General features: G+C 44.1%; 2 protein-coding genes across 6 annotated transcripts in view; one reads left to right on the top strand and one right to left on the bottom strand.

The window, feature by feature from the left end:
- The window catches only part of LOC102454290 (polymeric immunoglobulin receptor-like), a 55,532-nt gene extending 39,271 nt beyond the window's left edge, over positions 1–16,261 (top strand). For 2 of the 5 annotated variants that reach the window (XM_075910298.1, XM_075910299.1), the window contains 4 exons: positions 112–447; positions 4,311–4,622; positions 5,092–5,212; positions 6,674–16,261. In XM_075910298.1, the coding sequence (XP_075766413.1) occupies positions 112–447; positions 4,311–4,622; positions 5,092–5,212; positions 6,674–6,767 (863 nt within the window). In that variant the 3' untranslated portion in view covers positions 6,768–16,261. Of the gene's footprint in view, positions 1–99; positions 448–4,310; positions 4,623–5,091; positions 5,213–6,673 lie in introns of all 5 variants that reach the window. The other 3 variants (XM_025182474.2, XM_025182477.2, XM_025182473.2) reach the window with 3 other exon arrangements.
- Positions 9,517–13,858, bottom strand: BCL2L15 (BCL2 like 15). Its single transcript, XM_006118784.4, has 4 exons — positions 13,726–13,858; positions 11,367–11,512; positions 10,561–10,776; positions 9,517–9,945 (listed from the first exon to the last, which is right to left on the bottom strand). The coding sequence occupies exons 1-4, from the start codon at positions 13,856–13,858 to the stop codon at positions 9,928–9,930; spliced, it is 513 nt and encodes a 170-aa protein (XP_006118846.1). The 3' UTR covers positions 9,517–9,927.
- Positions 16,262–16,303: the final 42 nt, after the last annotated feature.

Here is a 16,303-nt window from a genome sequence, read left to right as displayed (position 1 = left end):
AAGCAAGATTGAATGAGAGAGAGAGGGAGCACATGTCTGCTTGAAATGGAATGAGCTCACTTTCTGAAACTGTGGAAACATTGTGAGGAAAACAAACAGCTTCTCTTACAGATTGGTGTGTACTATCCCTCTGGTCAGATGGGGACAAGACCGCTATGGAGGGAACCAGCACTACAGTAACCTGCTCCTATGACAGAGGGAGGTATGTGTATTACAAAAAATACTGGTGCCATGGAGCATCCAGATCATCTTGTGATATTTTAGGAGACACAGAGAATTTTGTTAAGAGTGGATATAAAGGAAGATTATTACTCTTGGATAACAAAAGAGGAGACTTTTTTGTCACAATGAACCAACTCGTGGAAGAAGATTCAGGAATGTATTGGTGTGGAATACAAAGACCGTATGCAGATATAATGACTGCTGTGAAACTCACTGTGACTGAAGGTAAAGATGCTTTAAACATTGTAATGTCTCTGAGATGTTCATTAGTTTCATCACTAGAGTGAAGAAAGTATGTTGTCTGCAGTGATTTAGTTACTCTTATTTGATGTAAAATGGGAATGAACAATACTGCAATTGCAAAACCAGAAAAGTGAAAACTAGAGCCAGAATGTCACTGAACCAAGAACAGAGCTGCTCTATGTGGCTGAACACCTCAATAGCAAGAGGTGCCCTGCAGTTATATAGAAACACTAGCACCCAATCGACCAACCCATTGATCACGGTCGATTGGGAGGGCCTGACCACTCGATCGTGAGGCCTTCGGGGCCCACTCCATTTGCCCCCACTCCCAAGAAGCCCCACTACCTACCTTCAGTGACAATGGAGGTAGCGCCAGCTTCCCGCGGGGTGCATGGAAGTCCCACAGCTGCGCGCCACTTCCAGTGTTTCAGGAAATACACTGGCTACTCCCCCTCCCCCAAACAGCTGGCACAGTACCTGAAAGGCCAGGTATGTGGCGTGCTGGGGACTTCCTGCGGGGATGGAGGAGAGGGGGGTAGGAGTCCCTGGAGGAGGCACACGCAGACTTCCCTCTGCAGGAAGGGGCGGGGGTTGGAGTCCCCAGAGGAGGTGTGCACTGGGATGTCCTTCCCCTGTGGTGGGGAGGGGGGAAGAGGAGGTAGGCGTCCTGGGAGAAGGCACGTGCCAGGGACTTTGTTCCCTGCCCCAGCACCCACTGGCAGCCTACTACCTGCCCTATCAGCCTGCCATCTGCCCCATCACCCTGTCCCCTGCCTCAGCACCCACTGGCACCCTGTGCCCACCAGCACCTGGCACCCTGCCCCCACAAACACCCTGTCCTCACCAGCACCTTTCCCCAGTAGCATGTCCCCTGCTCCCACCAGCACAGTTGGGGTCACATTAATGAGGTTTGGGGGTTTTTGGAGGAGTTTTTTTTTTTGCATCTCACTTGTGTGGCCCCAACTGACTTTTCTGCGGGTCAGTGACTCCTGACTCAAAACAGGTTCCCTGCCCTCTCATAAATAAAGACAATGCAGAAACTTTTTGTGTTTGACATAATATTTTATTTAAAAATGAAGCCTGGCCAGCAAGCCCCCAATTGAGGCCAAGCCACCATCTGGCTGCAGCATCATAACACTCCTGTACTGCCCCCCGACCCCAAATCTGAGCCTCTCATACACTGGAGCCCTCTGACCTGAGCCTCACATCCCCAAGCTCCTGCATCCCCACATCCTCAGTCTTCTACCAGAACACTCCTGCACCATCCACACACCGCAAATCTGTATCCTGAGCCCATCATACTCCCAGCCTCCCTGCCCTGAGCCCCTCACACACCCAGCACAAACTCCTGCACCCTCATATCCACAAGCCTGTGGTTTGTTCAGCACTCCAACTCTCCACCTGACCCCAACACTTCCCAGCTTGGAGCCCCCTCCCCGAGCCAGTGTCCCCTTCTCCACATCCTCCTTCATCCAAATTCCCTCCCAGAGCTTGCACCTCTCACCCCTTCCCACCCCCAAATCCCTCATTTCCACCCCAGAGCCTGCACCTCCCATCTCAACCCAGTGAGGGTACCACTAGACTACAAGAGTTTTTCCATGATACCAGAGGTATCTTCCACCTCCAGAGACACATTTGTTCTTCCACTTTTTTTGGCAACCCCCTGTATTCCCTGTTCCACGAGGAAAAAGGGGGCTTCCGAAAGAAGGGGTTTTTCTGACATTTGACCCAGTCTAGATGGGCCAAATGTTGGAAAAACCTCTTCCTACAGAAGAATAATAATAAAAAAAAGCGGCAGTGTAGCCATACCCTGAGAGTGTATAAGGGCTGGGGATAGCCAATGATGGAGAGGAGGAGAATAGAGAGGGCGGGGCTTCAAGGAAGGGGTGTGGTCTTGGGGAAAGGATGGGGTAGATCTTGGCTTGTTCTGACATTTAAAAAGTGATCTTGGGCATAAAAAGGTTGAAGACCACTGCACTAGCAGATGTACATGGCATTGCTTGGGAAGAGAGAGGGAAGAGTCCTCAGACCCCATGAGGAGGGGTGAAGCGAATCCCCAGGCTCTGGGTGAAGGAGGGGAGGGGGAAATCACTGTGCCCTGTAGAAGCCTCACTGTGGGAGGTGGGAAATCTCCACATGCCCATGAGGAGTGGCAGGAAAGGAAGAGTGTGCGGGCCACTGTCAGGAGGTGGGAAATCACCAGGTCCTGTAGCTGCAGGTGGGGAGGAGAAGGGAAACCTTACCTTTGGAAGGTGGCCTGGCTGGCAACATGTAGAGCCTCTTCCCGCCGGTCAGTCTCATGCTGTGGCTGTCCCCAAAGCTCACTCTGCAGTATCATGTCCCTGCTCGCTGCCCCTAATGATGAGTGGGAGAAGCACCATGTTCCTCCTTTCTTTGCCCCCTCCCTTTCCATGTTGTGAGAAACAGCCCCATTCCTGCCACTTCCTGTGTTTTTGGCACAACCAAACCCTGACCTTGCTTTAAGTTAGGGTAAGGGGAGGCCGCCTACCAAATTTGGTGGCCCTTGCTGTTACTGGTTCAGAGGAGTTCTAGCACAGAGAGACATTTCATTTCTAAAGTATATATATAGATGGTTTGCATTTCAGTTGTATCTAGGGTATCCAACTGAGATCAGCGCACCGTTGTGGTAGGCATTCTAAAAAACACAGGATGAGACAATCCCTGCCCCAAAGAGCTTACAATCTAAATAGACAACACAGAGCAAAAGGGGATCCTGTTATTCCTCCCCACTGCTGTACAGCTTGAGAACCCAAACACAGAGTAGCAGCTTGTACAGCTATATGCACTAGAGAGGTGTGAATTATAATGCTCCTTAATGTGCATTCATGTAGTTCGTACTGGTACTACATGAACATGCACTAGGGAAATTTACTCAGGCCCGTTAGTGCCCTTTAGAATTCAAACCTCTGTAGTATGTTTTGCCACACTGTATAGACAAGACCTATATGACTTGCTCCAGGTCCCATGGAGTCTAGGATGAAGCCAAGAACTACCAGATGTCCTCCTGAGTCCATGTCCAGGCCTTACCCACTAAGCTAACCATCCTCTTAAGTGATGAGAGAAAAAGCTGAGATTTAAGAATACATGATATCCCTGTCAACCACAGAATTCATGATGTAGTAGCAGCCTCACCTTATCCTAACAGGTGCTTCCTGATTCAGAAAGATATCATGCAATATTCTCATTCTTGAGAATAAATTCCTTGCCATATTGATAATTTCAACATTACCCATGTCACAATCCTCATTTTATGCAGTGTTGTTGTAGCCATGTTGGTCCCAGGATAATAGTTAGGCAAGGTGGGTGAAGTAGTATCTTTTACTGGACCAACTTCTGCTGACGAGACACAAGCTTTCAAAGCACAGCCACCTAAAGAGGAGCTCCACGGGATTCAAAAGTTTGTTTCTCTCTCAAACAGAAGTTGGTTCAATAAGAGATATGATCTCAGCCACCTTGCCTCACTAATCCTCATTGTATTCAGTTTTAGATAAATACACATGTCAAAGCTGGCACACACTTGCCCAGAGAGATTCAGCTCAGCCTTTGGTGTGGTGAGGAAGGCACTCTTAAGCCTATAGATAAGGCATCAGCTTATGTACTGTGTGAACTCACTGATCAAGGATCAATGGTATGTAAATGCCTCTGTCTTCCCCACTCTTTCTAAACTCAGCAGCAAAGCCAGGCAGTTTCTTGAGTCTAATCCTTTGAAAGCGTATAGAACTTGATATGGATTATCTACAGCCAACTCTGATTGGCTAATCCAAACAATGCTTCTGACCCTTTTGTGTGCTGCATCTCACCAGAACTATTTGGTTCCATTTCAGAACCTCTCTCCATACCACTTATTACTTTCACCAACCATCCCAGTGACTCCTGCCTAGGGAGATCAGTGACTGTCAGATGTCACTCAGCCACAGGCTCTAATGTTCACTACACATGGTACAGAAAGAGCTTTTCAACCACCACTGCCATTGTGCACAGCAGTGATCTGGTGCTTCGCTGTGGAGACCTCCTGGAGAGTCAGAGCTATTACTGCCAAGCTATGACTCGCAAAACAAACAAATCCACCCACCCGGTGAGAGCAGAGGTGCTGAACCCAGCCAAGGAGAACTGCACATACCGCTTACAATTAGCAGGTAATGTTTTCAATTCACTGTTTGCTTGACGGACTGATTAATAATTCACTGGAAAAATATTCTAATGCACAAGTTAACTCCTTTCACACTATGTTATGCTAGCCCAATATGGACCTCCTAACGCAGAAAGGAATCCAGCTACAAATACAGCAGTATCTTGTATTGCCTGTTGAATTTGTCCTTAGATGCCTAGTATATGTGCAAATACCAGCACACCTGCAGCATGGGGAACAAAATGGCAGACATGTTGTTACCAAAAATACCACATCTTTATCCCTTGAGTTAAAGGAGAACGCTCCTTAGCTAAAAGGGTTAGGAAGATTTAATTGTCCTGTGTAAATAGAGAACTGTTTAATGTAAATACAGCATTTTCTTTACTCCTCTTGTTGTTTAAGGGGAGTACAAAATGCCTAATGCCAAGGAGATATACATTGGTTTCTGTAAAAGGGATTGTATATTTTTATTACAGATGGGAAATCATACAACTGTATAAAAACTACCCCAGAGTTCACAGTTGAGATGGCTACAACACCCTTCTCAGGCTCTTCAGCACCTTGCTCCAACTCATCTAGCCATCCTGGCACAGAAGAGTAGGTACCAGCCGTCACAGCTATGTGCTAGTAGAAATTCTGTCTAAAGACTTTTAAGGCTAGGTGCTAGGAGATCAGATTCAGGGACAGCCTATAAAATGTCCTGATACTCTTCACATTAGTAGAAAAAAAAATCAGGTGAAACTAACAGTGGAAATAGTTGTGCCTAGGTACCATGGCAATTGGCATACCGGGAATATTGGAAAGAGACATGCTAAAGAGAAAAATCAGTATAGAAGAGATTTTATGGGGAATGAAATTGCCAACTCTATCCAAATGACAGAGCACTGCACCAAAGTGTCACAGAGGACAAGAGTTTGGAAGACTTTAAAGAGGATCCAGTGCTTATATGGACATTGAGAACTTTCAGTTATGGAAGGAAGGACTGTAATAAATTATAAAGAGAATCATGCTTCAGGGCATAGGCTGATTACTAAACTACTCAGGGTTAAGGAAAGGCCTCCGGGTGGGGATGGTGTTCCATAATTGTCTCATTTCATTTCCTGAATTTTCCTTTAAGGTATTAGGTCAGGATACTGAATTAGATGGACCATTGTTCTGATCCATCATAGAAATTCCAATGTTTCTATTTAAAAATAAGGGCAACTAATAGGACAACAGAATCCAGCACCGCTGTTTGAAAAACAAATAATAACAATAGGACTTGTGCTCCTAGATCCTGTGGGCACTTTTGAAAAAAATCTCCCTCTGTGGAACATGCTTTTAAGAATAGTAATAGAAATGTAGCCTTGTTAGTCTGGTGTAGCTGAAACAAAAAACAGGACTATGTAGCACTTTAAAGACTAACAAGATGGTTTATTAGGTGATGAGCTTTCGTGGGCCAGACCCACTTCCTCAGATCAAATAGTGGAAGAAAATTGGCATGACCAAAGGATACAATCAAAAAAATGAACACATATGAAAAGGACAAATCAAATTTCAGAACAGTTTCTTGCCATTTCAGCCAGAAAGGGCATTGTGTCCAGGACTTAACTATCTGCATCCTGCTTCAAAGACATTTTAACACTAGACTTGATGAAAGAGAATCCTCTGAACTGTCATTCATGCTTAAATTTGACACTTTACACCTAGGTCTTAACAAGGATGCTAATGATCTTATCCATTACAAAGATAGCTTCCCCAGTTATCACCTCTAATATCATTAGCTCACAGATATTTACCTCAGCCCCCTTCTGTTCTGAAATTTGATTTGTGCTTTTCATGTGTGTGCATTTTTTTGATTGTATCCTTTGGTATATATGGTCGTGCCAATTTTGTTCCACTATTTGATCTGAGGAAAGCTCATCACCTAATAAACCATCTTGTTAGTCTTTAAAGTGCTACATAGTCCTGTTTTTTGTTTCATGCTTTTAAGAAACATTTAAAACAAGCACATCTTTTAACTGCTGATCCAGTATTTCCACAGTGGCCAGTCAAATCTAATTTCCTTTTTGCTTTTAGAAGTTGGATCCCAGTTCCATGGGCTATTCTGCGCTGGCTATTCCTGATTATTCTAGTGACAGCTTTACTCATCATTCAGAGCAACAGGCCATAGAAAAGTGGTGAGTTTCTTTTAACTGTAAAGACAATTTTCATAATACTCTTATCTGTATTATGGAGCTAAACGATTCTCTACAAAACTGACAAGAAAAGGAGGCTTCTGTGTATAGGTCTATATTGAAGCTAGCTAGCTATTAAAGTATTCTTAATGTACATTTTACTAATATATGCTCAAATGCGATTTGAGAAACTGGGCAGTTTTTTATTTTATTTGCTGTAAATATCAATATTTATAAAGAGAATTTCCATTCTGACTGAAGATTTTTAAACCTGTAATCAAGGACAAAAGTTTATTTACAACCAAAAGCAGTTTGCTGCTTCTGCCCTCCTGGAAGATCACAGCTCTCAATAGAGCACTGCTTCTATATATAGCCAGTAGTGTGCACTCTGATATACTTCCTCCCAGGCTGTAAATCTTTGACCCACCGGGTCTTAACATATAGTATACTTATTCAGTGAAGATTTTTTAAGTCTAAGATTTTAATTGCTTTACATTTCTGTTCATATCAATGGAAATGTATTCTCATGTGGTTTTGGTGTGAGGTTTAAAAAACCCAAATACCAACATTTACCAACAGAAGTTGAGTCCTAAGGTTACTATAGTGAGGTGCAGCTCTTACCAAGTAAAAACATAATATGCATGCTCTTGTGATACATTGTGGTCACAACACCTTAGCAATTATTTTCTTTCTTTATAGACCATAAGCCTAGAGATATTTTATTAAATATGGATACTTTGAATTATAAAAAAGCTACTAGTAAAACTGTATTAACAAAATTGAAGGTACCCCAGGATTATAGAGGTGACCCAAATCCGTGATAAATGAGAATGTCATGCTTCAAGTGGGACCTGCCTGCACGTAGCTTGACTCACGCTCTTATTCACCAATAAAGGAATTTTAAGAGGCCCAAATTATCCATGGATGATGAGCATAAATCAAATCTGGAGCCTACATGGGAATCTAAAAAATTATTCCATAATACAAGATTCAACTCCTAATGTGCCAGGTTGACGTCTCTATAATTACCCTGCTGATGTTCTATAGTTAAGGGCAGGTGGCCATGTAACATCTCAACTACATGACCACCTGCTGGATTCCATATAGGGCTGCTCTGAGTGGTTGTGAGTGCAGGGTCCACACATGGCCAGAAAGCACTTTGCAATACAAATATTCTTTGGTTTTAGAGAATAAACTGAAAAACTATGTTTTTAAGGTTTCATTTTCAGAATCCTCAGAGTGCCCCCATCACATGAAGACACAGTCAGAGTCTTGTGTGCTGTTTGGTTAAGTACAATTTCCTGGCCATCACCAACAGTGTGATATTGCCTACCTCTTAGCATAGAATGATGCATTCAGCTGAAGCTGTTATCACGAAAGCATCTGGACAAACTCCCACACACTGGTCACCCAAAAGACAACACTTCTCGGTATACCATTCAGCATACAGGAAGCAATGTTTTATGAACCCTGAATATACTGTTGCTGGAACAGTCTAAGACAATATGCAAAATTCACAATTTACAGTCACATTTATAACTGTGTCTTGTGTGTGTGAACTGCACTCTATGTTCTGAAAGTGCTTTCGACAGATGCTGTGCACCCAAAACAGGTGCAGTTAGCTTATGCATTCATCACATTAATCTGAAACATACCTAAAGTTCTTAGACACAGAGATAATGCCTGTGTGTATATTGGGTAAACCCTTCCCAGCCACTCTTCCCCAGGTCAGAGTACCTAGACCTGCTCCACCAGACATCACTGCCAGGAGACGGGGAAAAAGCTCCAGGTCCATTAGCCTTTAAAAAAAATCTGCTATGCCAGACTACTCCCCATTCTATTAACTTCCTAGTGAAACTTCTCTAGCTGACAAGAGCCAAACACCCACAGTGACTCTGCAGCGGCAGAAAAGAGAAGATTTTCAAACAGAATCAGATATGAGAGGAGCAAAACGTCAACTTTCTAGAAACTAAAAAAAGATTCTGCACCAACAGTGAAAATCCCAGATTGAGTGTCCCTGGACAAACAGCCAGACGAGCCTTATAAGGATGTCAGGGTTAAATACAGATTAGCAAAGAAAATAAAGCAGAATTATTGGATTTTTGTGAAAATCCAGTTCAGTGTACCTCTGTAGAACTCTTGCCTGGTTTTCTGAGTGGCAACAGACCTTTCTACACCTTAAAAGAGGCATTGCTGTCAAATTTAAATTTTGTAAATGAAATTCTGCATGGTAAAGCAACAAAAACGTGTAAAATCGTAAGGAAAACAGCCATTTTAAAACTTAAATATGGCCACATACCCCTGACGTGGAAACTAACTGTACACCAGTGACATCGACACCATTGTTCAAGTTGAGAGAAATACAGGTAACTAATGAAGTGTATAAGAGTGACACTGTGGATTTTTATATTCTTTCCAGTGATTTAGGATGTGTCAGTGACAGAGGGAGAAGCTTGTTTACCAGATGATTTTTAAATTGACGTCTTCCCTTTGGGAGGCTATAAGGGCAACTGCCCTAATTAAATCAACTAGCAGTACAGCTACTGTCCCTTAAGCCACCTTGCACCCTGCCCATCCATCTGGCTGGATTTCCACAGAGGTGCCTACAAGACGCAGATCCAATTTGAAATTGAGTATTTAACAATTACTCTATTGCCCAGAGACTACACAAGAGGATTGGAACCTCCTTGTATTGGACACTGTACAAACACAACAAACAGAAAAAGTGGTCAATGACCTGAAGAGTTTATGGTCCAACTTAATCTACTTTTAATAAAAATAAGCACATGGATCTGTATCTTTACAAACTCTATGGATCTGCATCCCTTTCCTCGTGCTGTGTCACTTGGTGGAACAAGTGTTGCTATCAGTTCTCACACTTAGAAGTTGCATTTACAGCCTATACTGGAAAACAAAAAAAAGTCACTCCCACAAATGATTTGTAAATAAGCTAATAAGTTCAGGAACAAGAGAGCTGCATCTGGTGAGGGGAAATAGCTACATGTTGAGATGTCCCATTACTGACTTGATCAATCTTCAAGGAAGGGAGACGAACAAAAAAAATCTGGGAAAACAATGTTCAGAAAACAGTCTTGTTTAAATGAAGTCGCTGAAAGCTGCCATTTCACTCCCAGGAAGGTAGGGGAGCCTTTTGCATCAATTTTCAAAGTTCTCCTAAAAATGTAAAAGAAAATTAAAAACTACAGTTAAAGGAAATGGCAGTAAGACAAGTGGCCCAAGTGCAGGATGGGGAACCAGTTCTTCCTGCTTGTGTGCCAAATTTCCCTCTGGCCCAGGCCAAGTTGCTTTATCTTTCCGTGCATCAGTTTCTCCATCTGTAACATGGGGAGCCCCATCCCACAAGGGGAATGAAAGTGTCTGTAAAGCCCAAAGGAGCCAGAAAGTGCTAAATATGATTCACTTTTATTCCTTAGGAACTATACTTAGGACAGAAATGTTAGACTGCGGGGTGAAATCCCATTGGAATCAATGGGAAGCATACTGTTGATGCCAGGATTTCACCAAGACATTTAACAAAGCAGTGCTTCACATACAGAGAACACCTGAAACATAGGACTACAAGAGGGAGCAAGCTGGCATATTTAGGGTCAGTGGCCAACAATGCCAGGGCATGCTGCTGAATGGCACGTTGCACAGCTAGGCAGTTAGGATGCCTCTTTGGGAGTGCCTCTGAATGGTGCCCCTAGAACACTGGATCAGTCTACAGACTAGCAAAGGGACAGAGCCACATGTGCCAACAGGGAACGTCAGTGACCCATGAGCACTCACCCAGCCCCCATGAGCTTGGATGTATCCTCTCACTTCACGGTTCCCATTAATCAACTCCTCAAGATGGAGTTGAGTGGCCACAGTTGGAACTTTCCGGACAAGGTATGCTAACAATTTCACAGATACTGCCAGAAATGCTCTCTCATAGCTCAGCTCCGGATTCTGGCTGCTCCAGGCCTTGCTGAGAGAATCCACCATGGCTCCAAATTCCTCCACCTGGAAACACCAAGAAGAGACTTTATAAAATGCCACCATTAAAGTAAGTCATGATTCAAACTCCCACAGGATTACCAGGCCTTGCTTGCTCTGCCTATGATTGATTAAGGACAGTGACCCCTAAGATACCAAGCAACATACTGCTCAAGTCAGACTGTAAGGTCTTCGGGCAGGTATGTACTGCGCAGTACATACAGTCCCTGCCTGAAGACCTTACAGGCTGAATTTGTTCAGTGCTACTATAGTTCGCACAACAGTGCTGGGGGAGGAGGCGGCACAGTTTCCAATTTAACTAGAGCTGCAAAGAGCTTAGAACTAGAGATGCGTAGAGGTATTCATACTGCAACTGGGCTGGGATGAGTTCCAACTTCAGACCAGGCTCATGTTGGGTCAGCTAACAGGCTGGGGCTGTTCAGACAGCTCCCCTTCCTTAGTCCCTCTCCCCTGACATTCAAGAGCAGCCCTTCTCCATCAAGAGGAAGGATCCTCACATAATAGCACCTCAGTTAAGCAAAGTGGTGCTGGAGCTCTACAGTATATTGCAGGAGAGAGATAAACGCTGGCCTAAACAAAGAGCGCTTGTGCATTACCTTTCCCTTAGTCACCCCAGCAATGACACGCTGGGCAGGCTGCTCCAGGTCCTCGTTATATTGGTCTCCCAGATTCCGCAGACGACTGGCAATAATAGTCGGATCAAAGGCACTTGAAGCTTCTGATTCTGCACAGAGTTGATATTCTAAGATGACAGAGGGCAGGGAAAAGGGTACAGGCTACAGGGCAAGGGGCTGAGGAGAATGCCTGGTTCATGTCTAAACTGCTTCTTTATAAAGAAAATACTACATAACAAATTGTGTTAAAAGAATGTGAAGTCACGCACTCAGAAGTTAGGTAATGCCAGAGTTAAGATTCCCCATGCAACCTTAATTTGGAACCCTTGTGCGTATGCATTATGTGATAATGGAAAGATAATATTTCCTAAGAGTTCCTAATTAAAAAACCCCAAAAGACTGAAAAACAACTTCTATCGTGTGGAACCATACTGACACTGGACTTAGAATTCAGATCCACAGCACAGACCTGCACTACTTGAATTAACAGAGTAACTAGTAACAGAACTGGGCTGAGTATGAAGATCAGACAATAGATGAGACACAGAGTTAGCCAAGGAAGTTACGCATTTGCTGATAGAGCAACATAGACAACTGGATTCATTTAGAGGGAAGTGAGTCTAATAGGGAGACCCTGTTTGTCCTTGCCCCCAACCTCCCACATGCCTGACATTTTCTGTTGCCTCCAGTCTCCTTCCTTCCATCTGACATGGCCCATGTTAGCTTCATGTTCCAGTTCACTACCTTTTGCAGACCCTTCTGCCAACTTCCCCAATGCCCAGCTCGTTACTTCTTCCTCCTTCGTGCTGTCTGGCAGCCAGCTGGGGGAGCAAGGAGGATAAAGGAGAGATTCTCTGTTTTAGTGCCCAGTACCCCAGATGACTCTGTCAGGTGGGAGAAGGATTTGCCAAGATGGTACTGCTCATCCCCTGCATTTCCAGGTTAGAATATGCTCAGGATGGGCAAAATCTTCAGCCAATTCACCTGTCAAACTACTGAGTTTCTAATGTGTGCAAATGAGAATGTTTGAAAGATGTAGTGATTTGGCCAGTTTGAGCTCTCTCCAGAGATTGTATAATCCTGACACAAATATCACTCTGCCCAAGTTTCAAGTTCCCGCTCCATTGTGGGGAAGTGCTAAAGCTTCTCAGCAGAACCGGTTTTAAAATTTAAGCTGGGCAACACACACGTTTTCTTAAACACGTTCTAAGAAACAACAACTATTGCTCCTTGAAATTTTCCAAAACAGAGTTCACCTTGAGGCAAATACCCAGCACTGAAAATTTCAATCCAAATTGTTAGTTTGCCCCAACTGTAAGCCATGGAAGACAAGAAGCATTGGGACACCTATCTCCCAGTTGTTAGTTGCTCCACCCATTTCTGGGTAAGTCCTAGTTGCCCTTTCTTATTACTTTGCTAAACTGCTCTCTTATTGGTGCAAATATATGGGTATTTCAGTGCTTAGCAGCCCTTACTCCCTGTGGAATTCTGATTCCCCCCCCCGCACACACACACCAAACATATACACACTAGATTCCATGGGTTCAGGAAAACTTCATCCGAGTTACAGCCATTCACCTGGCTGTTTTCACAATACTAGTCAGTGAAGAGAGATTTGCACGTGACCCATTAGCCCAATGGGAACACAGCACAGGGAACAGGCAGATGGGGGACACTCCAGGCCAAACTTTCCTCCTTCAGTTCCCTCCTCCGAGCCTGGGCTTACACCTCCTCCCACTTTCACCCACTCCCCAGAACTAGGTAGGATCTGTCTTTTGGCTCGTCTGAACTAGACTGTACTCACCCCAAGACAGAGCCCATTCTCTCATTTGTTAAGCACCAAGGACAGTGTTGGCATTTGGTAAATGAATGATAATTAAATCAGGACAAGTTAAACTTTCCCCATCACTGTTAAGACAAGTTACTTTTCATACTCACAGATACCTGACATGTTATGGAGATTTGGAAACTTTAATCCAAAAATCCCAAGTGCTGTACACACTGTTATATATTTAATCCACACACTTGTGATATAGCCTGGGGTTTTCAATGACAAGCTCTCATGATCCCCATTTTGCATTTCACTAAAAAGACAGTCCTTTCCAGTAGCCTAATTCTCCATACCCCACATCGGGGAAATGGTTCATCAAGGACAGGGGGAAAGGCAACAGTGCTCCTTGCATTTCCCTGGAGACTCAAGGAAATACTGACCCCATGTCAACCCATATTGTAGCCCTCATCTCTATCCATTCCAGAATATCGTGACAGGACATTTGCCTAGAATTTTCAGCCAAGAAAGCCTCCTGCCTCCCTCCAGAGATTTGGTCCCAGGCAACCTTACCTGTACTTGACTCAGTAACAGAGTCGGTCTCCAGACAGCGGAAAGCAACCTTTTCATCTTCCCCTAAGAGACCAGAGAGCAGTGCCTCCACAATGTACTCAGTTTGCTCCTCAAAAGTCCTAGGGCTCTTCATTTTAATATGTCTCTTCCTTGAATTGTCTGAAGTTCAGACAGAAGCCAAGCTGTCTCCTGCAGCTATTCTTCCGGGTAAGGTTTGTATCTAGAAGTTTTCCTCCTTCCTGGTCAGCTCAGTATGAGTCATTCCCTCCCCAGGGCAAGTTCCTTACAGACTCCTCCTCCCTAGGGCAGGGTAAAGTGCTGACAGGATATTTCATCCCTCAGTCTTGCTCCTCTGCACATGGGTGTGGCAAAGTTCTACAATAACCATTTACTGTAACTTCAGAGCCAAGTTAATCGAAACTGGAAAAACTTAAAGAATGGTCTGGTAGCACTTTAAAGACTAACAAAACATATAGACAGGATCATGAGCTGCGTGGGGCGTTAGTCTGTAAGGTGCTACACCATTTGTTGGGTTTTAAGTTTTTCCAGTTACTGTAAAACAGTTTTCTAACATGAATTATCTCCAAAGTCCATTATTCACCAAAGGAAACCCTGCCTAAGAGTCTCTCCAAGATCATATCAACACAGGGATTGGGTTACTGACAACTGTGTACACATGAGGGGTTAATGACAGGGTACAAAGGTGTTTTTGCTACATAATGCAAATACACTCCTATCACCCAGAACAGCCCAGTTGTGGCTAAGTGAGCTCGAAGCACACATAAAATGCCCCACAAAGTTGGTAATAAGAGACATGCTCTTATCAGTCTATGCTTAATCCCAACTGTAAAGCAGGCAGCTTTACCTGAGGTTTTACTAGTGACTCCCTGCTGGCTGCTTGCTTACTACAGAGAACAGATCCGATTGTCAGTGGTGTTCCATAGCAAATTGTGCGCTGCTTCTTCCAAGGTCCTAGTGTAGCAAGAGCAGCCACTCACCAGCACAAGACAGGGCTTACGACTATGGGGGAAGAAGCTATTCCCTAAGTACGAGAGCTATTGGATGGACACTGAGGGTACATTTACACTGCACACAAAAACAAAAGGCCATGGCAGTGAGTCTGAGCCCAGGCCAGCTGACAGACTCAGAGCTAAAAAATAGCTGTGTAAACATTCCCAGTTCTGCCCAACGCCTGAGCTCTGAAATCCAAAGGGAGGACTCTAGCCTGCAGGCCCACTACTCTAGCCCTGTAGCATAAGAAAGAGGAAACTGGCAAACAGCGTAAGTGCAGCAGTAAATAAGGGTAAGTCTGCACAGCAGTGTTATTTCTGAATAACTAACATTATTCCAAAATAACATGGTCCACGTCTACACAAGCAGCCATTATTTTGATACAATGTCAAAATAATGTCGTCTTACTCTGACTCCTGTAACCCTCATTTTACAAGGAGTAAAGGGAAGTTGGAGGAAGAGTGCTGTTTCTCGAACTTCCTGTGGGGCAGGCAGCGCCAAAAGCCAAAGAAAGCTATTTCAGCTTAAGCCACGCAACGGATGTAGTTCAAGTTGCATAGCTAATTTCGGCTTTAGCCTTGCTACGCTGACATGCCTTTAATAGTCTCTTGGTGCAAATAAAATAAAGGGGAAAAGAAAACACAGAAAGAGGAAGGGTTAGGAGTGGTCTGTTAAAAGCAGCCAGTTGATTTCAACTTGTAGACTATATTTTGGGACCTCTCCCTACTATACTCCCGTTTTTACCAATATAGTGTCCTGTTGCCAAAGCCTTTCCACACCCCACTGACAGGCTCTGGAAGTGGGGAAAGGCTAGCTGCCAGAGCTTTTCATTGAATCGATAGCTGAGCACCACAGCACAGATAGCCTGTTTTTCACTCTGGCACATAGCTACATGTACACTACTTGTGCCACAGCAGTATGCAGTGTAGACCGCCTAAAGGCGTGTCTTTCCTACCTGACGGATCAACAGGCAGCGACTGATCCAGCAGAGAGGGGGGAAAAATCAATTTATCACATCTAGTAGAGATGCAATAAATCAACTGCTGAGTCTCCCATCAATTCCATTATTCCACCAGATGGAGTCGAGGGGACGGTGTCAGCTGTTGACCTACCACAGTGAAGATACCACAGTAAATAGATCTAAGTATGTCGACTTCACCTACGTTATTCACATGGCTGAAGTTGCGACCTTAGATTGATGGCTCAGGGTAGTGTAAACTAGGTCTAAGGTGAGGAACTGCAGAGCCACTGAAGGCCACAAGGGTTGCTTGGGAGACAAATGACTTTAAGGAGCCATGGAGCCAAGACTCCTTACGTCATGCAGAGTCTCTGGAAACTGTTTTGAGAGTCTTTCGGACACCAGCACAAACTGCCTAACAAGGAGTCGTTACTTTTACACTTAAAACATGCATGTTCTAAATAAACTGAACAAGTGAGCAACAACAGTCACTGGACAAGGAAGGCATGATTGAAACTCTGTGCTTTACTCAAATACATCAGACAAAAAAAAAAAAAAAAAACCAACACACAAAAACAAGTGAAGGATGAAGTGAAACAAAGCCTGACT

The sequence above is a fragment of the Pelodiscus sinensis genome, chromosome 27 (assembly GCF_049634645.1).
Source record: "Pelodiscus sinensis isolate JC-2024 chromosome 27, ASM4963464v1, whole genome shotgun sequence".
Classification (NCBI taxonomy): domain Eukaryota; kingdom Metazoa; phylum Chordata; order Testudines; family Trionychidae; genus Pelodiscus; species Pelodiscus sinensis.
The sequence above is the reverse complement of the archived record's forward strand: the minus strand, read 5'-3'. Positions and strand labels throughout refer to the sequence as shown.

Bases quoted from the DNA above. Each gene is read 5' to 3' on its own strand.
- BCL2L15 (XM_006118784.4), bottom strand. From the start codon at position 13,858: ATGAAGAGCCCTAGGACTTTTGAGGAGCAAACTGAGTACATTGTGGAG. The intron at 11,513-13,725 runs GTAAGGTTGCCT...CTGTCATCTTAG, and splicing joins TGTTACTGAGTCAAGTACAG to AATATCAACTCTGTGCAGAA. The intron at 10,777-11,366 runs GTAATGCACAAG...TGGTGTTTCCAG, and splicing joins CTGGGGTGACTAAGGGAAAG to GTGGAGGAATTTGGAGCCAT.